This window comes from Plecotus auritus (assembly GCF_963455305.1).
Source record: "Plecotus auritus genome assembly, chromosome: 1".
NCBI classification, from domain to species: Eukaryota; Metazoa; Chordata; class Mammalia; order Chiroptera; family Vespertilionidae; genus Plecotus; species Plecotus auritus.
This window is the reverse complement of record NC_137770.1, coordinates 70984917-71010727: the sequence shown is the minus strand read 5'-3', so window position 1 is coordinate 71010727 and position 25811 is coordinate 70984917. Positions and strand designations below refer to the sequence as shown.

Below are 25811 nucleotides of genomic sequence, written 5' to 3'. Positions count from 1 at the left end.
GGCAGTGTTTCTGGATTAACTTCCGGGTCTATCTATGGCCTCTCTAGGCAGTGTTAGAGCCTTCTTTCCCGCACTCGCCACTGGCCTGTGGGAGTGGTCTGCCTCAGAGCTGACTCTCTGATGGTCACGCCCAGCTCCGATCCCCAGGTTCCAGAAAAACAACCTTCCCCTGCAGTCTCCCAGGGTGTCCCCAACTGGGTGATCCTATGTATTGGGCTAAGTAATCAGAGGCCAGAATTTCAAGAGGAAAAAGCTCAGTTGTGCGAACTCCGGGACTCCGCGTAAGCCCAGGCACCCAGGGAGTGCAGGGGCTGCGCGTAAGTCTGGACTGCCTGAAATTCTTAGGGTGTCCCTGCACTTCAGATCAAAATGGGTTGCTTTTTAGAGTGCCCTTCTCTTAGCAGCTCTGAGGACCCCTTTCCACAATCACAGATCACGCCAGCCCCTACAGCCACGGATTTTTCTAGGCACAGACTTCCCTGGTCCTCCAGCTCCCGCAAAACGCGCGTTCCTCTCTCCCTCCGGGACCAGAGACCTCACCTTATCCCAGGCGAAATCTGACCTTTCCGTGGTGGAGTGTAGAGCTCCTCTGAACCCGTGTGCTTGCGCCAGTTGGGGAGCGTTGTTCTGGGGCTTGCAGCTGTTCCTGGGGTGCCGCCGTTGTGGATTCTCAGGCTTCAGATAAGCTCCACTTTCCGGATCAAGATGGCGCAGACTCCGCGTCCCAGCCCGCAGCTCCGGGAGGGGACCCAGCCGCAGTTGGTGCTGCCAGGTCAGGGGAACCCCGTTCAGCAGTCCCCCACCTCCTTCTGGAATTCAGCTGTCTCCCAACCGGCCAACAAACACTCCTTGTGCGACCCTCAGCTGTTCTTTCTTTCTGCTCCGGGACAAGGCTCGGAACACGTCTGTCTATTCCGCCGCCATTATTCCCTTCCTCACCTTGAGAGGACCTCTTTAGAAGACCATTTTGGCCTCTTCCAAGTCCTTTTATGTCAAAGAATGCATTTTCCCTACAGTGCCATTACTAGCTCCTTATTTTTTTCATTTTACCAAAAAGAACTAAATAAGTGAAAACAGTTTATATGATTATCTTTTAGATAATTATTACCTAACAGTTATATCAAATAAACTGTAGACTTGAGGAATTCTGGACAGTTAATTTTAACAGAACTCTCTGATATCTGTGTAATATACTTAGGTTCCTGCTTACGTTAAAATTTTAGAAATCCCATTAACTTCACCCTCCATATTTTATCTTAATGAGTACCTGGTAGGAAGAAAACTAAAATTATAGTGATCAACTTTTTGTTTGGTTGTTTTAAAGCAGGAGTGGGAAACCTTTTTTTTGCCAAGGGCCATTTGGATATTTATAACATCATTTTCGGGCCATACAAAATTATCAACTTAAAAATTAGCCTGCTATATTTGGTCAAACATTTAATTAACTTACCTGTAATGCCTTGGCAGGGCCAGACCAAATGATTTCACAGGCCTTATATGGCCCGAGGGCTGGACATTCCCCACCCCTGTTTTAAGGGAGGAATTGATGTGCTGACAACATTATTTCTTTATTTATTTTTAATTTATCTTTATTATTGAAAGTATTACAGATATCCCCTCTCCCCACCCCTTGACCTGCTCCCACCCCCTCCCTAGGCCTTTGCCTCACTATTTAGTCTGTCCATGGGTTATGCATAATGCATATAATTTCTTCATTTTATATCAGCCCCTCCCCCCCCCCTGCTTCCCTCTGAAATACACCAGTCTGTTGCATGCTTTAATGTTTCTGGATCTATTTTTGTTCAGTTTATTTTATTTATTAGACTCCACATGTAAGTGAGATCATGTGATATTTGTTTTTCTGTGACTGGCTTATTTCACTTAGCATAAATACTCTCTAGGTTCCTCCATGCTGTCTCAAAGGATAAGAGGTCCTTTTTTACAGCTGCATAGTATCCCATTGTCTGTGTGGGCAATCTTTAAAAATAGAGTAGCATCATGAATATGACCTGTGATCAGATTTTTCCTTTTTTCTACATCTTTGAGAATGATAAAATTCTTATTTTTTTCCTAGTCTCTGGAAAGTACAAGGAGAATCCTGGGTTTAGCCATTGAGGTAAGAAAGTGTTTAATTGTTAAGTTAAATACAATTCTGTGTAGGAGGGATCCTAATATCACAAGGTGGAATTGGTATTAAGAGTTAAGGGCATTGTATCAGTAAGCTTCATTATTTGACACCAGCAATTGATGAAATCATTGTCAAACCATGCACTAACGGGACTTTCCCCCCCATTGACAGTATTGGAATATGACAGGGAAGATCAGTGTACCATGAGTTTGTGATTTAATTATTTTGGGTGAGGGTGGGGGTTAGTATGTTAAAGTATGTTGGTTTGGAGATACTAATTTTCTCTGGTTATACTCCTCTAAGAACTTAATTTTCTAAATGATTTCTCCTGTTATTTGTCAGGCCTTATAGTTTTTGTTTCTATTATTTTTGCTAAGTTGTGTTGTGCTATCAGCTTTTTTTCCTTCTTTTAGTCTCAGGATGCAGGAATTAAGACTATCACTATGCTGGATGAACAAGGGGGTGAGTTGAAGTTATTGGCAGAAACTTTTGATTTGACTTATGATGTCAGAAAGCCCTTTCAAATCAGTCATGTATAAAATTAAGCTTTTGGGAGTGCCTTCCTTTTGTAAGATAAGAGTATTTACTTCTTCTGATTTGAATTATATTATGTTTATTACTAACTAGAGGCCCGGTGCATGAAATTCGTGCACGGGGGCCGAGGAGGAGGTGTGTCCTCGGCCCAGCCTGCGCTCTCTCGCAATCCAGGACCCCTCAGGGTCTGTCTGACTGCCCCACACGCGATCAGGCCTAAACCGGCAGTTGGACATTCCTCTTGCAATCCGGGATCGGTGGCTCCTAACCACTCGCCTGTCTGCCTGCCTGCCTCATTGCCCCCTAATCACTCTACCTGCCTGCCTCATCGCTCCTAACCACTCACCTGCCTGCCTCATTGCCCCTAACCACTCTGCCTGCCTGATAGCCCCTAACTGCTCACCTGCCTGCCTGATCGCCCCTAACCACTTGCCTGCCTGCCTGATTACTCCTAACCACTCTACCTGCCTGCCTGATCACCCCTAACTACTCACCTGCTTGCCTGATCACCCCTAACCACTCGCCTGCCTGCCTGATCTCCCCTAACCACTCTGCCTGCCTGCCTGATCGCCCCTACCTGCTTGCCTGCCTGCCTGATTGCCCCTACCTGCTCGCCTGCCTGCCTGATCACCCCTAACCACCTCAGCCTCGACCCCCGCCATGGTAACTTCATCTGGAAGGACGTCTGGAATGATGTCCAGAGGGTCGTTCAGCTGTCCGGTCTAATCAGCATATTACCCTTTTATTATTATAGATTAGAGGTAGGGGCAACAATGTCCAGTTGTATATCAGTCATTTGTTAGGCAGTAGGACTTATCCTGTGCATTATGTACATTAGACATATATACATTAGACATGGTGATATTTTTGCATTTTCAGAAATCAAGTCCTTAAATAGGCCTAGATTCAGGTGAGCTTGGAAACATTCCATTTGAGTTGGCCTTGAATCATCTGGTCTAGTTTTTACTAGTCTTATGACAGCCACAAGTTTTGAGCCTATTCAATGATAGAAATGCTGAGGATCTGGTCTGGCCCCAGTACACTAAGTAATTTGGTTGCAGGGGTGATCTCTAAACAAACCCTCACATGCTCTTATTATACAGATTTCTTTAGAACAGATCTTTCCCTAGTAAAAGTCCAGGTGCATCAGGATTAGTATGTGAAAGATTGCTTTAATGTTGGACAGTATGTAAAACCTCCTGGCACTGATACAATCACTATGGTGTGTTATTGTTGGATTCAAGGTTGAAGTTTGCTGTTTTATAATAATAGTTAGCATTATGAATGTAACTTCCACAATTTATTCTTAGAACAACTAAACCGCATAGAAGAAGGCATGGACCAAATAAATAAAGACATGAAAGAGGCAGAGAAGACTTTAACAGAACTCAACAAGTGCTGTGGTCTTTGTGTCTGCCCATGTAATAGGTGAGTTGATAAACCAGGACCTTTTAAAAATAATTTAAAGTAAGAGCATCCTCTCCCCCCTCCCTATCCTCCATCCCCAAAAAGGTAATGAAGTGTGACTGGGCCTAAATAAGGAACTTTATTAGGGGCGATCAGGCAGGCCTGGGCGAGTCTATTTTGAAGAAGTGGCGTTAGAAGAAGTTTAAGTTTAAAAAATTTGGTTCTCAAAAGAAATTTCAATTGTTGTACTGTTGATATTTGGCTCTGTTGACTAATGAGTTTGCCGACCACTGGGATAGGACTTGAATTAGGCTCTGAGTGATTAGAAGGATCTGGATGGACATGGAAGAACTGGGAAGGCATTTCCTGTGGGAGATTTAATGTAAACAAATATTACAGACAAGCTTGACTTGTGAGCTGCATGATGTATATAGATGAGAAGTGGAAAGTAAGACATAAGTAGGCAGTAGAGTAACTTGAATGCCAGAGTAAGGAGTTGATGGTTTGGAGTGGAATATATAACTACACACCAGAAGACTAGTTAGAAAACTTTTGTAATCTAGGCCTGTGAAGTAAGACCTTATCATTGAGATTAGAGAGAAAAATGTAAGTCAGATTCTTTTTAAATCAGCTGATTGTATGTCAAACACGAGGAAGGAAAAATCAAAACAGACTCCAAAGATTTGAGATTTCTAGTAAACTAGGAAATGAAAAGTCTTTAAACTATTTGTATATAGTGTATGAGATTATGCTTGACAGAAAGGAATTCTTTCTTCTTAGTGACTCCATTTGAATATTTAAATTCTTTACTTATTCTAGGGTAAACCAAATTCCATGGTGTTGGCAAATATTATATTATTCAGATCACACTGAGGTTTGGACTAAGTCAATTAATCATTATTTTACCTTCTGTTAGAAGGAGCTCATCTTTGTTTTAAGAAGTAATTAACAAAACAACTTTGAACTTTACCCTTAGTTGAAAGGGCAGTGTCTGGAGATTGAATGGCTATCATAAATGCTGAAGAGTATTCATCTTTTAAGAGCTTCATAAGCATTCATACTTCCATCTAGTTGTCTCAGGGTGTGGTAAACCAAAAATGGGATACAAAGGTTTACAGACTCAGCATTTTTACTCCCCAAAGGAGTTAGGAATGGAGGAACTTTTGTTATACTGTCATAATTTCTGATAAGTGCTTTCATGTGATAATCATCTCTGTGCCATTGCTACTAGAGAAAATAGAGTTAAGTTGCTTTGATTAACTTCAGGTTGTTTTAGGCCCAAGAAGTTACGATTTGACAGTGTTCTATCTATGCTTGTCCATTGGCTTCCTATTCTAAGACAAGTCTGTTGATCTCTTTAGACCTTGGATAAGTGTCCAAAATTGCATATTTAATTAACTATGACTGTCATTCAGGGTTTAATAGATTACTATAAGCAAACAAGTTAGAAATGCACGGATTGTTTTATCCAAACGCTTAACTATGTTTTGCAGACTTATCCCTTTCTCCATGTTCTGTGTACCCTCTTGGAAGAGTGCAGAGGAGAAAAAATAAATTAATTTTATTTAGATTAGATATTAAAAGAATAGCAAGGAGGAAGAAGTCCTCCCTAGAACCTACAGCAAAATCAGTTCTTAGTCAGCAGTTGAACAGGAAGAGCAGTGAATCCTAAGATAGTCTAATATCATAGAAAGTGGGAAATGAAACTATTGATTTTATTTCTCTTTGTGTATCCCAGCAAAGAATGGGCAAGATTTTCTTGGACACTTGTGAAAGAGAAGATAGAGTATGGTCCTGAAGCAGTCTTTTGCCTCTAACCTCAGCAGAACTCTTTCTCAGAGGGTCAAGAGAAGGCACTTCTTAACAGATGGAATCAAGGGGTTACTATAATAGAACAGTTGTTCCCTGTAGAGGAGAGAGTTAAAGATGTCTGATTGTAATTGCCTTCCTTCCACCTATCTTTTCTTTATGTCATTGAGTCCTTGGCTTCTATGGTATCTCTTGTCCTCAGTTATATCTGCTCTCATTTCTGTCAATGTTTTGATCTTTTCAGTTTCATCTGCTGGTTTCCGTTTAGGCTTTTCATATAAAAGGCCATACCATGAGCTTCTCAAAGGTCAATACAGGGTCTTAATTTTCTTCGTATAAGGCTAGTACTAATTCTGGTATTAGTAATAACAACTCGGCTCCACGGTCTCTTATCTATTGTTCAGAAATCTAAAAGACTCTGAAAACCAAAGGTTTGGGGTTTTTTTATTTGTCTTTTTCATAATGTGGTACCACAACTCATTAATTAGGCCACAAAATGTAACCTGAACTGAAGCTATTTGTACTCTTTATTACACTTAATACATCAGTTTGTTTCACTGCAGAAATATTGATGTATTTGATCATGTGCTGTGCCACGCCAGCACAGCCAAGGGTTTGGCGAGCCTGAGGGAGGGGCAGCGAAGGATGAAGAAAAGACAGACAAAGAGAATAAGCTGGGTCTAGGTGGATCTTCTGTGTGTGACTGAGACCACAGAACAGATCCAGACTGCAAGCTGATGCTTTATTTTATAGTCAGAGGTAAACAAGGTAATTTACAATGTTCTTGTAAGTTTCACTTGTTTTGGCAGCACTTGCTGCACCTCCCATAGCCCATTAGCTACCCAGGAAAGATCTAGGGAGCAGTTTCAAGATCAAGCTTAATTATGCTAAGAGTGTTGTGCCCGCCGAAACCGGTTTGGCTCAGTGGATAGAGCGTCGGCCTGCGGACTGGGGGGTCCTGGGTTCGATTCCGGTCAAGGGCATGTACCTTGGTTGTGGGCACATCCCCAGTGGGAGGTGTGCAGGAGGCAGCTGATCGATGTTTCTCTCTCATCGATGTTTCTAGCTCTCTATCCCTCTCCCTTCCTCTCTGTGAAATATCAATAAAATATATTAAAAAAAAAAAAAAAAGAGTGCTGTGCCCTCTAAGCTGGGACTTGTTTGCAGCTTTGCCAGCATGTCAGTCCGAGGCTTAACCCTATAACCGCTCCCTACATCTTGCCCTTCTTTTAATTTTAAGCTACTAATAATGGAAGTAAAACTTAAACATCAAGAACAAAGTTCTGACTATTAAAATATTAACAAAACAATGCCAGTGCAAAACCCAATAACAAAACAATGCCAATGTAAAACCCAGACATGGTTATTAATAAAACAATGCCAATGCAACACTATAATAATAGAGAAATCAAACTACAGTAACATTTTTCTACTAAATGAAAGTTTCTTTTGCTGATGTTACTCAAGAGTCCTCAGACTTGGCTGCGCAAGAGTTTGCAGAAGACTGGCAGCTAACCAATGCTGGCATGGCCAGAAACATGATTGAGGGAGTAGCTTCCACTTCTTGCTTTTCTGCCATCTGCTGGGCCTCAGTTGTTAACTTCTTCAGCTGACCCCATGTTGGCACCTAGGTCTTTTGTATAGCCTTTGTCATCTTCCTTTTCCACTTTGCTATCATCGGGGCAACTCTCAGTCTTTTGAACGATGGGACAAGGAGCTTCTCTGGGTCCATTGTGGTGATGTACGTAACGCTCTGGCACCCAAATTGGCTGCGCTGCTCCTTCTGGAAAGATACAAACACAACCTCTTCCTCACATCATTACTGGATCTGGTCCAAACCATTGTTCAGTTTGTGCATCCTTCCATCGGGCTAACCCTGTGGAGGCTATTGTGCAGGAGGCCCGATGCCTTTCAGCTGCTCTATGACCCTCTGCATCGCAATTCAAAAAATTTAAAGTATAAAGAACATGACTGAGTTTGTTTTGAGGTGACACATAACATCCGTCTCCCCCTTTCTGTTTTAGTAATTGCATTTTAAGGGTATGATTTGCTCTTTCCACTATTGCTTGACCTTGAGGGTTATAAGGGATACCAGTTTTATGACAAATTTGATATTGCTAACAAAAATGTTGAAAAGCAGAACTAGTGTATGGGGGTCCATTGTCTGTCTTTAGCTCTAAGGAAGGACCTAGTACCGCAAAGGCAGCTAGGCAATGATTAATTACATGCTTGGCACTCTCTTCCATTTGAGGAGTGGCAAAGATAAAGCGGGAGCAGTATCTACATTAACATGTACCCATCTGTGCCTACCAAATTCCGGTATGTGGGTGACATCCATTTGCCAAATTTGATTAGGTTTAAGACCCCTAGGATTAACTCCCAACGATTGTACAGGGCAATGAATTACACACTGAGAGCACTGCTTAACATTTTGACGAGCTTGCTCCCTAGAAATACGGAATTGTTTGCGTAAGGCAGCAGCATTTTGATGACGCAAAGCATGGGAGGACTGGGCAAGAGAAAATGGGGTAGCCTCTTTCATTACAGCAAGGAGGCGATCAATAGCATCATTGCCTATAGCTAATGGCCCAGTGAGACCTGAATGAGATCAGATATGACCAATAAAGCAGGGAAATTGTCGTTCTCTAATGACTTTTTGAAGGTTGAAAAATAAATGAAAGAATTCCTCTGAATTAGTGTGCCCTATAGTAGCCGTTTCAATTAGTTTGGCCATACTTACCACATAGGCACTATCACTATATAGGTTAATGGGCTCCATAGCAAAATCTGTCAAGGCATAGATAAGAGCTTGTATTTCTACCCGTTGTGCTGAAATATAAGGGGTTTGAAGGACCTTTGCACCTTTGCTGCAGTAGTATCCAGCTTTTCCAGAACTGGATCCATCTGTAAAAATGGTTAATGCCTGAGGTATAGGTTGTGACTTCACTATCTTTGGGAAGGTAAAGGTAGTAACTGAGAGAAATTGTAAAACCTTATTTGCTGGATAATGGTTACCAACCTGTCCGGAGAAATTAGCAAGTGCAACTTGCCAATTTGTTGATCGTTGCCAGAGCCAGTCTTGCTGTATAGCTATAAATGGCACTACAATAAGGTCAGGGTCTTGGCCCACTAATTGGCCTGTTTGAAGGCGGGCTCGAGCTATTAGCTGGGAAACTGAATCATGGAAAGGAGTTAATACCTTAGTTGGAGAATGTGCCAAATATAGCCATTCAATAACTCCAGGAGCTTGCCAAATGACCCCAGTGGGTGTATGTGTCGTAGGGAAAATTAAAACCTGTAAGGGAAGGGAGTAATCAATTCTAGTAAGTTGTGCTGACCTTAAGGGCATCCTCAACTTTATGTAAGGCGATCTTGGCTTCCTCTGTCAAGCAGCGTGGGGATGACGGAGATGAATCTCCCCTTAGTATATGAAATAAAGGGCTTAAGTCAGCAGTGGTTAATTTTAAAGCAGGTCGAACCCAGTTAATATCTCCTAATAATTTTTGGAAGTCATTTAATGTAAGTAAAGTGTCAGTCCGAATTTGAATTTTCTGAGGTTTTATTGTTTTTCCCTCAATAATGCTGCCAAGATAAGAAAAAGGAAATGTCCTTTGAACTTTTTCGGGTGCTATGCATAATCCAGCACAATGCAGGGAATCCTGAAAATCTATATAGATATTATTTAGATGCTTTTCATTTTTATGAGCTAAGAGAATGTCATCCATATAATGAATAATATAAGCCTCAGGATATTTTTTCCTTATAGGATGTATGGCTGCAGCCACAAAATCCTGACATAAGGTAGGACTATTGGCCATGCCCTGAGGCAATACTTTCCATTGATACCTCTTTATGGGCTCCTTAAAATTTATCGCAGGGACACTAAATGCAAATCTTTTGCAATCCTCATGATGGAGAGGAATAGTAAAAAAACAGTCCTTAAGATCTAAGACCAGTAAATGATATTTCAATGGGATACCTGTAGGGTATGGTAACCCCGACTGAAGGGGCCCCATAATCTCCATGGTTTTATTAATTGCTCTTAGGTCTTGCAATAGTCTCCATTGACCAGACTTTTTCTTTATTACAAATATGGGCGTGTTCCGTGGACTGTGAGTGGATTCAATATGTCCTGCCTCAAGCTGTACTCGAACCAATTCTTGTGCAGCTTTTAACTTCTCTCCTAATAGGGGCCATAGCTTCCTCAGATATTGTATCTAGTAACCCCAGCACAAAGGGGAAAGTCGGTCCATATATAGAACAAGAAGTCTTCAACTCCTTCAAAGTTTTAAAAGGTATAGACTGATGACCACGGAGAATCTGCCCTGGATTCTGAGGATCAGGCTGCTCAAATATAGGATGTAAACTGAATCCTGATGTATCTTACCCAGCCTGCCTGGCCTCATGCAGAGTCTGCTGGAGTAGAGACAAAGGCTCCATTTTTTTTTCTGCTTGTTTAGGGGGTAAAAGGAGAGGCTTATGAGTAAAGGTAAGCTCTCCAAATGTTTGTATCAGACCCCCATCATCCCAAACCCACCGGTGCTATTCCCTTGCTTCCTCCAATCCTTGCTCATATTTGGGAGGAAGCGCATTGTTCAGAGGGCTCTCTCCCACAGGAGCTGTAGCCCCAGGGACTGGAGGAGGCGGCGGAGGTGCCGATGGTGGAGTAGGAAGCCTTTGGCAACCTTCCCCCATCTGTCTTGATTCCCCTGCCACATTCTTCCACTCCCCTTCTGGAGTGGGCTCTAGGCAGTCCCAAATCAAGGACCACAGACTAAAAGTAGAGGCAGGCATTTCCTCTGGACCTTCAGCTATATAATGATCGTGAAGTTGTTTTCCTACCTTCTCCCATGCCTCTATATTTACCTTTTCTTCCTCAGAAAACCATGGCCAGGTTTTACTCACAAAATTCAAAAAATCAAAAAGCTGTGCATACCTCACAGAACAGCCCCTTGCTTGGAGCATAGCCTTAAGCATGGATACGCATACATTCTTTCCCTGCGATCCTGAATTTCCCATGTTTTACAGCTAGCTAGTACTACATCCCTACCTTACTTACTGCGTGCACACGTCTTGGGACCACCTTTCACCTGACAATTGCAGTTCCCTCACACTCAGGTCCGCATTGAGTGCCACTTGGGCCGAACTCAGCCCCATGTTGGGCACCACTTGTGCAGCGCCAGCACAGCCAAGGCTTTGGTGAGCCTGAGGGAGGGCCGGCGAAGGATGAAGAAAAGACAAAAAAAGAGAATAAGCTGGGTCTAGGTCAGGGGTGGGCAAACTTTTTGACTCAAGGGCCACAATGGGTTCTTAAACTGGACCGGAGGGCCGGAACAAAAGCATGGATGGAGTGTTTGTGTGAACTAATATAAATTCAAAGTAAAGGAGCGGAGGGGAGAGCAAGAGAACCCTCCGCTCTTTCGGCTCCACGGGCCGGATAGAACAGCCGAACGGGCCGGATCTGGCCCGCGGGCCGTAGTTTGCCCACGGCTGGTCTAGGTGGATCTTCTGTTCATGACTGAGACCACGGAACAGATCCAGACTGCAAGCTGATGCTTTACTTTATAGTCAGAGGTAAACAAGGTAATTTACAATGTTCTTGTAAGTTTCACTTGTTTTGGCAGCACTTGCTGCACCTACCACAGCCCATTAGCTACCCAGGAAAGATCTAGGGAGCAGTCACAAGATCAAGCTTAATTATGCTAAGAGTGCTGTGCCCTCTAAGCTGGGACTTGTTTGTGGCTTTACCAGCACGTCAGTCCTAGGCTTAACCCTATAACCACTCCCTACATTGTGGTACTGCTCAAAATGTTTCGCATCCAAGGGTTTGGACAAGAGTTGTGGGCCTATAATGTTAATTTAGACTCTTACTCTTCTGAGCACTTTCAATTTAATCCTAACAGTAACTTTAATATGAAATAGATTTTCTTATTTTCACCATTTTATATTTGGGGAAAGATAGGCACAAAGGGGCTACACTAGCAAGCAGAAGAGCTGAGATTCAAAACCAGGCAGAGCCCTAGCTTTTAACTATATCCTACATTTCTTGACTTTGGCAACAAAAGAATGAACTTTTTTGTTGTAGCTGTTGTTAGATGTATTGCTATATAGAAAATGTCTTGAGTAGATTTGTTCTTTGAGATTTTTTATTTGTTTAGTAGTATTCATTGAAGCCAGGTCAGCAAATCTTTTTTTTCCTTTTTTTTTTTTTTCTTAAATAAGACATGGAAATAGCTTTACTTAACAGAACCTTGTATTAGAAGGGAATTTTAATTTCAGCTATTTTTTTAAAAGAAATATTAGATTTTAAAAATAAGACTACCAGGATTAAACTTTAAAATTGTGAATAAATGTCATGTTAACTTGCTACTATTTGAATCCTAAAAGCAAAATATCGCATATCCTTATTAAAAATTTTATATTTTTGCAAATAACTTTGAAAATTTGTAATTCTAATTCATAAGAGTTTAAAAGGAGGCAGATTTAAAATGGGAAGTCTCAGATTAATAAACTGCCTGGTGTACCAGTTTAACCATTCTCAGACAAGGTATCCTTCTGTCTTTACTTGCCTCTCTTCAGTCTGTGCTTATAATGTCAAACATAATAGCATATAGTTTGAAGGCAAATTGGTATTTCAGGATCATTTCCTAGAGAAGTTCAAATTTGGTACTATAGATTGTATACTATTCCAATCTGTGTCATATTGAGGTGTAAATATTCAGCTCTGATTGGTTAAAACAATATTGAATTGTATTTTAGTTCACATTTGAGTGCTTCCTTCATCCTGTTCACTGAAGGGATAGAAAGATGAGTAAGGCATATCTATAGTTTTATTTATCACTAGTGACCTGGGACACCCCCCCCCCCCCCCCCGCACCATGGGACCGCCCTGAGCCCCAGAGTCCTGCCCCTCATGGCCAGCGCGCCACAGGACGGCCCTGAGCCCTTGAGTGCCGCCCCGATCCCCACCTCTGGGCTGTGCGCAGCGGCCGCTGGGCCCCACCCCCCTGCAGCGTGCATGCGGGGCTGCAGAAACCCCAGTGAAAGCCATGCCCCCACTGCTTCGCCCCCACTGCATGCACTGCCATCTTGTGAGGGCATGATGGCGTGAGGGTCAATTTGCATATTACCTCTTTATTATATAGGATTACTCTATTTTTGTGCCTCACATGGTACCTGATACATAGTAGGTGTTCAATAAATACCTGTTGATTGAATGTCCTTGAGAAACTTGTTGGCTGATGGTTGAGTTGGCATGTAAAATGATTTTTTAAAATTAAAATACCAACAAAAATTATGAGAAGTAATTAAGAAAAAATCTGTAATCACCAATAAAAGAGTGAGGAAGTTTTACAACCTCTCCATTAGTATTTGCCTTCTCTTCATATTAATTTTCATAATTTTAGGAAAGAATATTATTACCCAGACATTCTTAGGAAAGATGAAGTATGCTCTGATTAAATAGTTTTCTTATTTTTTCTTTTTATCTAGATTCTCAGATGTTGGTTGTTTCTATGGAATCAGGCAGGAATTTAAATGCATTATGTTTTGAAAACTCTAAAGCTGCTTCTGTTCTGTTTGACTGGCATTTACTATATTCTGCATTTCATTCTCTCACCTAATCTTTTCCTTTCTAATCTGCTTACTAAAAATGAAGACTTAACATCAGAAGCCGGTCTCAGTAACTGATCAAAGGGAACATTAAGATGCAGTCTATGGCGCAGTTGGGGATGTTAACCTGCTATCTAAAGGTGATGCTTCAAATGGCTTTTCTGTGCATGTGCATGGATTTTGTGAATGGTGGAGACTGTCCTAAAAACTGTGCTGTGGTGTGCAATGTAAAGTGAATTTGTTCTTGATGGGTGCTATCTGCTAAAAGATGGACTTGAAAATTTATAATACCACCCTTTGACTAATGGCTCTGATAACTAAGATTTTGCTAAAAAAAATTTAATATTACAAAAATAAAAATATCTCTGAAGCCCTTGCTGGTGTTGCTCAGTGGATAGAGCATCAGCCTGCATACTGAAGGGTCCCGGGTTCAATTCTGGTCAAGGGCACATGCCCAGGTGGTGGGCTCGATCACCAGTAGGGGGCATGCAGGAGGTAGCCAGTCAATGATTCTCTGTCATCATTGATGTTTCTAGTTCTCTGTCCCTCTCCCTTCCTCTCTAAAATAAATAAAAATATAATTTTAAAAAATACCCCTGAAGTTTTCCAAAGGGGATTTATTTATTTATTTATTTATTTATTTATTTATTTATTTATTTATTTATTACTGGGTTTTTTTTGGTTAATCTTCCCCCTGAGGATATTTTTTTCATTAATTTTCTAGAGACAGTTGGAGGGAGTGAGGGAAGGAGAGAGAGAGACATTAATGTGAGAGAGACACATCAATTAGTTGCCTACCACTGTGGCCCAGGATCACATTGCAACCCAGGTATGTGCCCTTTATCGGGAATCGAACCCAAGGCCCTTTGGTTGGCGGGCCGACACTCCAACCACTGGGCACACCAGCCAGGACCTAAGGGGTTTTAAATAGGTTGATCTTTTTAGAGAATTGCTTCCTATTGCTGATCAAATGTAAATGAATTCAAGCTAAATCTTTCTTTCTATAGGACTTTGATTTCAGCATCCTATCTTTTATTAAGTTTTCCTACTCCTTTCTGGTTCCAGAATCCAGATTTTCTCTATTAAAGTGTTGCTTGTAATACTTTGGATTCCCCACCATTTAGGCCATTACCAAATTGAGGAATTAATTGCCCAATCCAGTCATCTTAAATGTCATTTGGAACAAGGTGGGATATGAATTTAAAATGTTACCAATATTTAGTATCTGATTTTTTAAAATAAAGGTTCCCCCCTCTTTATGTATGTTACAATCTGTTCCATAATTCCTAATATGTCATGTGTTAGTTTTCTATGGTATCATGTTGAATTAATATGGATCTAACTAATCTCGGTTTTTATGAAAGTTAACCCTTTAGTCAGACTACTGTTTACTATAATGTTTCACTCTTTCATTTTGAATCTTTATGGGAATTATGAAGACTGTGGTTAAGTGTTAGAAAATTAAGTATTTGATTTTTACCCTGTTTTTTTCTTTGTCTCCTTTTTCTTTTTCCATGTAGTCTGATCATCCAAAACCACACACAAACACACACACACACACATTATAATTGGTGTTTATTTTACCCCTTTTCTCCTTTATATGAAAGAAATTTGGCTTTCTTTTTGCTAATCAGTACTAATGCTGACAACCAAAACTAGAAAAAGAAATGGTTAAAGTTATTGTGTTCTTATCTTGATACTTGTTTTCTGCTTTTATAGAAGTTTGTTAAATTAATTAAGGGATGTTTTAAATTTTTATTTCAAACCTGTCATTTTTCAATGAGATATATATGGGGGAAAAATAGTTAAAGGTTATTAGACTTCTTAAACTGATAGAGGTAAATTTAACTTTCCCAATAGAGTTCTTAATTGCATTAAACTATCACAAATTTGAGTAACATTTTATCATGAAGTCTAATGTCTTCCTAGAGGGGCTATAAATTTTATTATGCAAACGAGTTCTGTTGCAGATCAGAACCTTATTTTTAAAAATATGTTTTTATTGACTTCAGAAAGAGGAAGGGGGAGGGGGAGAGAAAGAGAATCATCGATCTGCTGCCTCCTGTACACACCCTACTGGGCATGTACCTTGACCGGGAATTGAACCATGACCTCCTGGTTCATAGTCTATGCTCAACCCTGAACCATACCGGCCAGGTCAGAACCATTATTTTTTACTGTAAACCAAAACATCCTGGGCCTGGTCTTGTTATGTGAACATATGCCAACTATATTCAGCTACTTGTAGATCTCAAAGCTAGGGAATGTTAATGGGCCAGAAGAGTAAACATACCAATTGGTAATCTGTGCACTTTAAAGGCATGAACTGTTAACTAAGGATCAGGTTGAGGTTGAGGCCAAAGAATAAAAGTTTTTGTCTAATGTTTTACAAAGTAATTTTGCATCCATTATCAACAGAACTTTTCGTAGCTCTATAAACTCTTAAGTATTGTTATTATCGTAGTTTTACATAAAACTCAAGAGATGGAAGTTTGCTTGAGGTTTTACAGCTACTGAATGTCAGGTTCGGGATTAGGGTTCAAGTCAATTTACTATAACTCTCGTGGCTTTTTAAAAATATATATTTTTATTGATTCCAGAGAGAGGAGAGGAGGAGGGGAGAGAGGAAAATATCAATGATGAGAGAGAATCATTGATTGGCTGCCACCTGCACACTCTTCATTGGGGATAAAGCCCAAAACCTGGGCATGTGCCCTGACCAGGCATCAAACTGTGACCTCCTAGTATGGGTCGACACTCTACCACTGAGCCACACCAGCTGAGCTAAATCTTGTAGCTTTAACGAAAAGAAGAATTCCTGGTTTATGCCTTTGCTTCCTCTAGATCAGGGGTGGGGAACCTTTTTCTGCCAAGGGCCATTTGCATATTTATATCATTCGCAGGCCCATACAAAGTTATCAGCTTAAAAATTAGCCTGCTGTATTTGGTCAAACATTTAATTAACTGACTCCAATGCCTTGGCAGGGCCAAACCAAATGATTTCTGGAGCCTTATACAGCCCTCGGGCTGGACATCCCCCACCCCTGCTCTAGATTAATTCCTCAGTGTCTCAATATATAGAAAAACAAAGACTGTTACAGTAATCTAAAATATTTCTTCTGAAACAGATTGTAAGTCCCTTGGAACAGTGTTAATCTTACCTGCCTGGGTTAGCTAATGACCTAAAACAGTAACAACAAAAAATTGTTACTGTTGCCGAAACCGGTTTGGCTCAGTGGATAGAGAGTCAGCCTGCAGACTGAAGGGTCCCGGGTTCGATTCCGGTCAAGGGCATGTACCTTGGCTGCGGGCACATCCCCAGTGGGGGGTGTGCAGGAGGCAGCTGATCGATGTTTCTCTCTCATCGATGTTTCTAGCTTTCTATCTCTCTCCCTTCCTCTCTGTAAAAATATCAATAAAATATATTAAAAAAAAAAAATTGTTACTGTTTTAGGTCATTAGCTACCCAGGCAGGGAAGATTAACACTGAGGCTTCATTTCATACATATTGAAGCAGAATTATTATAGTGTAACCTGTGCACCTGTATGTTCAAAGCATCCAGGTCACTCTGGTGCTCAAATTAGGAGAATATTACCTTTAAAGCATTTAAAACCCTTTGTAAGAAGACAAATTAAATTAAAACCATTATTTTTATTAGTTAATGCCCTTAAAAATTGATAACTTTCAAAGGTGTTCTAATTTGGTGGGAGAAGCTCTAGGGTAATATTGGCAAGTGGCAGGATCATGAGCAACTAGAAGGTATTACCCAGAGTGGAGGTGCTGAAAGAGAAATGGACCTATCACAAGGGTGAAGATATGAAACCAACAGCATTCAACAATCACTTCTTCATAAAAATGCAGATGTCAGCCGAAACCGGTTTGGCTCAGTGGATAGAGCGTCGGCCTGCGGACTGAGGGGTCCCGGGTTCGATTCCGGTCAGGGGCATGTGCCTTGGTTGCGGGCACATCCCCAGTGGGAGGTGTGCAGGAGGCGGCTGATCGATGTTTCTCTCTCATTGATGTTTCTAGCTCTCTATCCCTCTCCCTTCCTCTCTGTAAAATATCAATAAAAAATATTAAAAAAATGCAGATGTCATGTCATAATTGCATGAAAAAAATTGCATTTTCCCCCAACCTGTTTAAAAATAAACATGACAATCCAATGCAAAGCTGTAAAAAAAAAAAAAAAATTCAAAGTCAGCTTTTTGTATCATTTCTCCTTGTTATTGGAAGAACATCTTCAGAGATCCATTCCTCTTAAAGGGACAAGGGTTTAGTAACCAGTCTGATTCTTCATTTATAGACTGGCTTAATTGAACCTCATTCATATCATGTTAAAACAGTTTGTTTGCATGTTATGCCCCTTATATCTAATGGTGAAAGGAAGAATTCTAAAAAATTTAAGGAATTTCAAATATTATCTCTTAAAGTTGAAAAGGAGGTTGGAGCATGTACATATCTCTTGATAGACCAAGAGCCCACAAGTCCTGTATTAATACATAAAGAGTAGACTTTCGCCCTAACCGGTTTGGCTCAGTGGATAGAGCGTCGGCCTGCGGACTGAAGGGTCCCGGGTTCGATTCCGGTCAAGGGCATGTACCTGGGTTGCGGGCACATCCCCAGTAGGGGGCGTGCAGGAGGCAGCTGATCGATGTCTCTCTCTCATCGATGTTTCTAACTCTCTATCCCTCTCTCTTCCTCTCTGTAAAAAATCAATAAAATATATTTAAAAAAAAAAAAAAAAAAAAAAAAAAAAAAAAAGAGTAGACTTTCAGAAACATGATGTCAATATTTGGTGACTTATGGATTCCAGCCCTCAGTCTTTGACCTGTTCTATAATCTGACATGCTGATAAAAATCCCACTTATCGCCAAAACCGGTTTGGCTCAGTGGATAGAGCGTCGGCCTGTGGACTGAAGGGTCCCAGGTTCGATTCCAGTCAAGGGCATGTACCTTGGTTGCGGGCACATCCCCAAGTGGGGGGTGTGCAGGAGGCAGCTGATCGATGTTTCTCTCTCATCGATGTTTCTAGCTCTCTATCCCTCTCCCTTCCTCTCTGTAAAATATCAATAAAATATATTTAAAAAAAATAATCCCACTTATATTACTTCTAATATAATATATCTGGTTATTCACTTTCTGAAAAACTAATGTTTATTTTGTTTACTAGCTATTACTCTGCTTTAGAATTTTGCCTGACATCCACCTTATTAACAAAGAATACAGGTAAATCGGTTTCACCAAACTAACAGATAATTATAAAAATACTAGAGGCCAGATGCACGAAGATTCATGCAAGAATGGGCCTTCCTCCGGCCAGAGCCACCTTTCCGCCTTTGCTCCAGCCCAGAGCCACCTTTCTGCCTTCCCACGCTGCCCAGAGGCCCGGAGTGGCTGGGGTGGTGCGGATTGCCTGCATCATCACCATGGCGACGATGCAAGCGTCCCACCCCAGTCGCTCAGTGCATGTGTATGCAAATTAACCCGCCATCTTCGTTGGGTTACTTTGCATACGCACTCCTGATTGTCTGGTGGGTGTCACGAAGGTACGGTCAATTTGCATCTTTCTCTTTTCTTAGTGTAGATATAATCCCACCTTGTTCCAGGGAAGATTTATCATAGCTTATTACTAGACAGGTTAATTAATAAAACATAATAGCATAAATTGGAAATCAATTGTGAGAATTTAAAGTGGAACCAAGAAAGGCACTTTGAGAACTAGCTCTTTAGTGTTCATAGATTTGTTTACCTTTTCAGTGCCTTATCAAAAAAGTAGTAGTACCCTTTCTTTAGCATTAATGATTAAGGTCCAAGATCTAATTCTGTGTTTGCAAAAAATGAATCCTCACATGTCTATTAAAGAAGGAGCCACTACCCTAACCGGTTTGGCTCAGTGGATAGAGCGTTTGCCTGCGGACTCAAGGGTCCCAGATTCGATTCTGGCCAAGGGCATGTACCTTGGTTGCAGGCACATACCCAGTAGGGAGTGTGCAGGAGGCAGCTGATCGATGTTTCTCTCTCATCGATGTTTCTAACTCTCTCTCCTTCTCCCTTCCTCTCTGTTAAAAATCAATAAAATATATTTTTTAAAAAATAAAGAAGGAGCCACTATTTTTATAAAATCTCTCCTCTGCTTCTGTAGTTTCAAAACTTCCTCATTAACATATTATGGGGAATAAATCAGAGGCCAGTATTATAGCCATATTCTGCTTGGTTTATGTATATAGAAAAAAACTAAAATTGTATGTATGAGTGAAACTGTACCTACTCAATCAGTAAAAAGTTTTGTGTTATTTTTTTTGTAATAGCTATTTTATTTTCCTTTTTAAAATTTATTGATTTCAGAGAGAGGAAGGGAGAGGGAGAGATAGAAACATCAATGATGAGAGAGAATCATTGATCGGCTGCCTCCTACTGGGGATTGAGCCAGCAACCCGGGGCCCAGTGACCTCTTGGTTCCTGGGTCAAATGCTGAGCCACACCCAGCTGGGCTGTAATAGCTATTTTAAAGTAACTTAAGTGTACCATTGCTATTTATACCAGTTTGAATAGTAAATCCCTTGGTAAAATTCTGGCTTTGGCTGATTTTTGGCTATTTCAGTTACATCTAAAGCATATGCTTTTATTTTTAAGAGGCCTGGATTTAGGATTTTTTTTTTTTAATTAGAAAAAGTCAATTCTTAAATGAAAAAGTCCTAAACCAAAGGATTTATAACTGGCACCAGTTTGGCCAAGATTGTTAGTTATTCATTAGTTTTTCAATTTGGAAGTAATTCATGCCCTTCCTTTATGATGTTTGTTTGTTAAGAAATCCTTTTTAAAGTTTTAATGCAAAATTCTAACTTAAAAAAACTGATCAATTGGACCTGCTCTGGTTCAAGTAAGAGGCAGCTGGGGTCTAAGTGTTGCCTACTCAGCCTTCTTACTCTTTCATCCCTCAACCTCTGAGATGCCACCGAGGAACCTCTTAAGGCATCCCAGAACACTTTGCCCAAGAACATTTTTTTCCTGGTGTCCATTAACCTCTTTTTCTGGAGCGTGTCAGAGGCTGAGGGAACCTTAAAAATAAAAATGCATTTTGCTACTTGCTAACTGCTTAATTAAGATTTTGTGGAAGTACTTGAACTTTAAAAAAAAAAATAATGTCAGTGGGTATTAAAATTCATCTTTATTCCTATGCCATATTGTGATGGTTCAGAGTACAGATAATCTAGATCTAGCTGTATGTAAGTGGCTATGATGGTAAGGGTACAAAGGTCATCCTGAAGGTAACAAGCACTAATAATTACAACTCTCCCTCTCCTGTGTTTTGGTTTCTCTGCACTCCTGACTCTTATATAGGACAAAGAACTTTGAGTCTGGTAAGGCCTATAAGACAACATGGGGAGATGGCGGAGACAACTCTTCTAGCAAGGTAGTATCTAAGCAGCCAGGCCGAGTAACAAATGGTCAGCCTCAGCAAGCAGCCACAGGAGCAGCCAATGATGGATATATTAAACGGTATGCAGCTCCTTTCAATATTTTTATCCCTTTCCTAAATGAATGGCTCATTGAGAAAGATGGGTGTAGTTATACATGAATCCTAACTCATCAGTTAGAAATAGCATTTATTTCATTTTAAAAATTCATTTTAAAATCTGCCTTCTGACAAAAAGTTGACTGTGTTATATCGGCCTTCAATTATGGATTTTTCTTTATATTTTTCAGTACTTTCCAAATTACTGATATAAGCTGTAAATAGGAAAATGTGTTTTAAAATATATCCTCTAGAGCAGGGGTAAACCAAATCCCTATAAGAATAGCTATAAAGAGTCAGATAAATATTTCAGACTTGGCAGGCCATACAGTCTTTGTTGCAACTACTCAACTTCGTTGTAGGAAGGTTTGTTAAAACACAAATTGCTGGGATCTACTTCCATTCTGTTTCAGTAGATCTGGAATGGAGTGTAAGAATTAGCATGTTTTGTGTCTAAGTTTCCAGGTTATACTGGGAATCACACTTTGAGAAGCACTGTCCCAGAGTTGTTACTTAATTGTGTCTTATATGGCTTTAAGACACTGTGCTCTCTTTTATTAGTCTTTCCATTTTTACTATGGAATGCTTCTAATGTACCTATGTTCCCTTGGGTCTAACACTGCTTAGAGTAATTTTGGTTGCTTGTTTTTATGCAAACTAAATCCAGACATAGTCCATTTAGAATTCACCAAAAACTGAATTAACTATCTTTTTTTGTGATAGTATAACAAATGATGCCAGAGAAGATGAAATGGAAGAGAACCTGAATCAAGTGGGCAGTATCCTAGGAAATCTAAAACACATGGCCCTGGACATGGGCAATGAGATTGAGGCTCAGAATCGACAAATAGACCGGATCACAGAAAAGGTAAAAGCTTCTTAGTGCCATCAGAAAATGAGACATTTAGTACAGCGTTTTAGTAATGGGTATTTGTGCTCAGTATTTTGGACCTGTCCTCACCGGTGTTAAGAGTTTTCATGAAGCAGCCAGTTTTAGCACATTGAGAAACAATAGCTAAGTTCTTCTTTTGCTTATGGCAATTGGTTCATTTTAAAGCCAAGAACTTGGAATGAAATAGTTTCATTTAAAATTTTACACATGAAGCTTAGAATCTCTAACCTTTGTGTGGGCTGTCTCCCCACCGTCCCCCCTCCCCCCCCCCCCCCCCGAATGAGCAAGTTAGCTTTTGGAGTTGTTTTTATTGTTGTTGTTGTTGTTGTTGTTAAATAATAAATTAGTAAGTTCCTGAATTCTCGTAAGTCCGTAAGGTAAAAATCAGTTCTGCAGAATGGTTCATATGGAATGAGCATACAAAATAAGAGTCCTGTGAGTAATGAACAAGGGTGATTGCTTTTTTTTTTTAACGTCACATAATGTAAAAGACACTGCAAGTGAAATTGTGTTCAATGTTTTGATGTGTCATATCTATATGCCATTCTTATTCATTGTTACTTATTGAAGTATCAGTGTACTTTAAAGCATAGGGTAAGTTTTTAAGCTTGACTCTCTGTTGGGTCACTTAAAATGGATTTTTTTGAGGCAAACGATGCTTTCAAAGTGGTTTAGGCTACATATTACCCATCATTTTAATTCATATATTTATGTGGATGTGGTAATACATCTATTCTAAAGATCTTGGGGAAGGTTATTTCAGTCTCTCAGTGTTAGACTTAGGATAACTCCAAGTGGGATTCTATGATTCCGTTCAGGGGACTCCCACAAGGTCAGATCAGTAGCAGAGGAAAGCATTCTTATATTTTGTTGCAACTAAATGCCATTAATTATAAGATGTATCCCAGTTTCAGACATGTTAAACTGTGAAAAAATGTAGAATTCATGAAATACTGGCAAGTTGCCCTAGCTGGTTTGGCTCAGTGGATAGAGCATCCACCTGTGGACTGAAGGGTCCCAGGTCCATTCCGGCCAAGGGCACATGCCCGGGTTGCGGGCTCAATCCCCAGTAGGGGGCGTGCAGGAGGCAGCCGATCAATGATTCTCATCATTGATGTTTCTATCTCTCTCTCCCTGTCCCTTCCTCTCTGAAATCAATAAAAGTATATTTAAAAAAAAATACTGGAAAATTCTGTTATACCTTCATCATATTTACACACCCAAGTTTTTCCAAATTAATTTGATATTGTCAGTTCTTGCCCAAGATGAATTTTGTAATGTGACTTCGATTGTTTCCTGAATTTCCTGAGTGAATCAATTACTTCAAGTGTATGAAATTTAACTTTTTTATTGTTTTTTTTTAATTGATTTTTAGGGAGAGAGGAAAGGAGAGGGATAGAGAGATAGAAACATTGATGGGAGAGGATAGAAGAGCATCATTGATTGGCTGCCTCCTGCACAGTCTGGGGATCGAGCCCGCAACCCCAGCATGTGCCCTGACTGGGTTTCGAAATAGCAATCCCTTGGTTCCTGGGTTGATGCTCAACCGCTGAACCATAGTGGCCAAGCTGGAATTTAACTGTTATTAGATTAACTTACCTTGTGAAGTAATGCTGGTGTCTTTTTTTTTCAGGCTGACACCAACAAAGATCGTATTGAAGGTGCCAATGCCAGAGCAAAGAAACTCATTGACAGCTAAAGTACTGCTGTACTTCTTTACCATTTATTCACTTATCTAGCTCTTCCTGCAGAGTCATTGCCTTTTCAGAGTTTGAAATTTTGGTTCCACACTCTTCTAATCAGGAGATAATGTGGAAGAGGGGCAAGGGGTAACAGCCTCCCTATTTTTCATTTTCTCTTTTTTTCCTTGAGGGTAGACTGCTGCTCAGCCTTCTTCTAGTATTTTCTTTCTCAGTTTATACTCTTAGCTTGGTTTTTATACATCATATATAGCGTTGTTTTTCACCCTCCTCATTTACTGAAGTAGGTTCTTCTGCTTTCATGATTTGGAAGCATTGCCAAAGACAGCCATGATATAGGAAGCTGTGGGGCAGGGGTGGGGGAGTGCAAGGAGAAGCGAGAGATAGAGGTTGTTACCTCAGTAAAACCTTCAGACCACAAAGCAGTAAGTTGCATAGCCACAGTAAAGATCTAGTTGGGTTTAGATTTTAAGTTGCAGTTATTGCCAGTTTAGGCTATTACTTGATTTTGGAGCTTTTATATACAATATTTTTGTTATACATTACAACTTTGCAACCTCTGCTTCAAAAAAGAATAGGATGAGTTTTCTTAAAGTGAGTTTAATTCCTGAACTCTTGATGATTCATGTATGTACATAGAATCTGTGATCACATTTCATATTGCACCATACAGGAACACTTTGTACAAATGAATGGCTTTTTATTTTCATATTATTAGTATCATGGTTCTAATTCAAGCCTATTAACCTCATAAATTTGTCATTAGTCTTTGAAGAAAAATATTTAAATATGTATTGTAACATGAAAATTTCTGTCTAAAGCAGGGCTTAAAATTTTGGGGGAATGTTTGACAAAATATTTCACGTGATTTCAGATTTACCTCAATGCCAAGAATTATGTTTAGATAGGAAAATATAAACTTGTTTTGATCTCAGGTAGAAAGATCGTTAGATTACTTTGAGTTTTATGTAGATTTAGACTTTTGAAAAGCTAGAATTCTGTTTAACTAAAATTGATTTGGAAAATTATGCCTTTGTTTTTATTATTGATGATTGCACTATCATTCTTTTATCCTTGTGTATTGAACCTATGTTCAGAATCACACTTGTTTAGATCCTGAACAGTGTTATAAGAATCTGGTTGGTATTTGTCACCTTTATTTAAAAGCTGGCACCTGTACACATCAAAACTATTAATGTGGTTTGGTTTGACCAATAACCACTGCTTGATCCTTACAATTAAATTTTGTAACTAATAGAATTGTTCTTTCAAAATAGGTGTGTTTCTGTGACTATTTTAGAGGGGGGGCAACCGTTTCATCAGCTCTTATGTAACAAATTGAGTAAAGGAAAGGTCCATAAATCAAGAGGCACTCCCAAGAGAAAGCATCTTTACCATTTTTACTGGAAGTACTGATAGGACTTTCCATTCTATGATCTGTCATTAAGTACATTTTAATCATTACTAGTCTTTTACTCATTTGAGCTTCAATACACTAATGACTGAAAGGATAGTTTTTATGAAAGAACTACAACCCACTTGAGAAGATACAGTTGCCCTAGTCGGTTTGGCTCAGTGGACAGAGCGCTAGCCTGTGGACTGAAGAGTGCCAGGTTCAATTCCAGTCAAGGGTATGTACCTCGGTTGCAGGCTCAATCCCTGGTCCTGGTGGGGCGTGTGCAGGAGACAACCAATCGATGAGTCTCATATGAATGAATGTTTCTGTCTCTCCCCCTTCCTTCCTCTCTAGAAATCAATGGAAAAATATCCTCAGGTGAGGATTAAAAAAAAGAGAGAAGATACAGTTAACATGAGAATGAAGAGGAAAATAATTTAAAATGAGATTATTTTAGACCCTCTGTAATAGAAATGCTCCATGATGAAGAGAGTAGTTTGGCAGGTGATGGTACATGTGTAAAGTAAGAAGGTATAAAACACTGGGGATTGTGCTATACCCAAATGTCCTTCCTAAAAGCATTTACTTAATTTTTTTAACAATAAGCTCTCTCTTCATATTGTCAGTCTTATCCCATATGGTCATGCCTTTTTTTTCTTCAGTTTTAATTCATCCTTTATTACTACTTCAACCCTAGATATTTCCATGGCATGTGTGGATTGTGAATATTCCCTTAACTTAAATTTCTATTTCCCAGATAACGTATACTGAATAGTACTTAGAATTAGTTTCTATTTGTTTCTTTTAATGCTATTTT

The 25811-nt window shown here is 39.9% G+C and overlaps 1 protein-coding gene across 4 annotated transcripts in view; it reads left to right on the top strand.

Annotated features, from left to right (window-relative positions):
• Window positions 1-24868, top strand: part of SNAP23 (synaptosome associated protein 23) — a 57510-nt gene extending 32642 nt beyond the window's left edge. For 2 of the 4 annotated variants that reach the window (XM_080674837.1, XM_080674839.1), the window contains 7 exons: window positions 2075-2116; window positions 2542-2590; window positions 3973-4090; window positions 13370-13402; window positions 20832-20990; window positions 21730-21874; window positions 23532-24868. In XM_080674837.1, coding sequence (XP_080530963.1) covers window positions 2075-2116; window positions 2542-2590; window positions 3973-4090; window positions 13370-13402; window positions 20832-20990; window positions 21730-21874; window positions 23532-23597 — 612 coding nt within the window. In that variant the 3' untranslated portion in view covers window positions 23598-24868. The remainder of the gene's footprint in view (window positions 1-2074; window positions 2117-2541; window positions 2591-3972; window positions 4091-13369; window positions 13403-20831; window positions 20991-21729; window positions 21875-23531) is intronic. The other 2 variants (XM_080674838.1, XM_080674840.1) reach the window with 1 other exon arrangement.
• The last annotated feature ends 943 nt before the right edge of the window (window positions 24869-25811 follow it).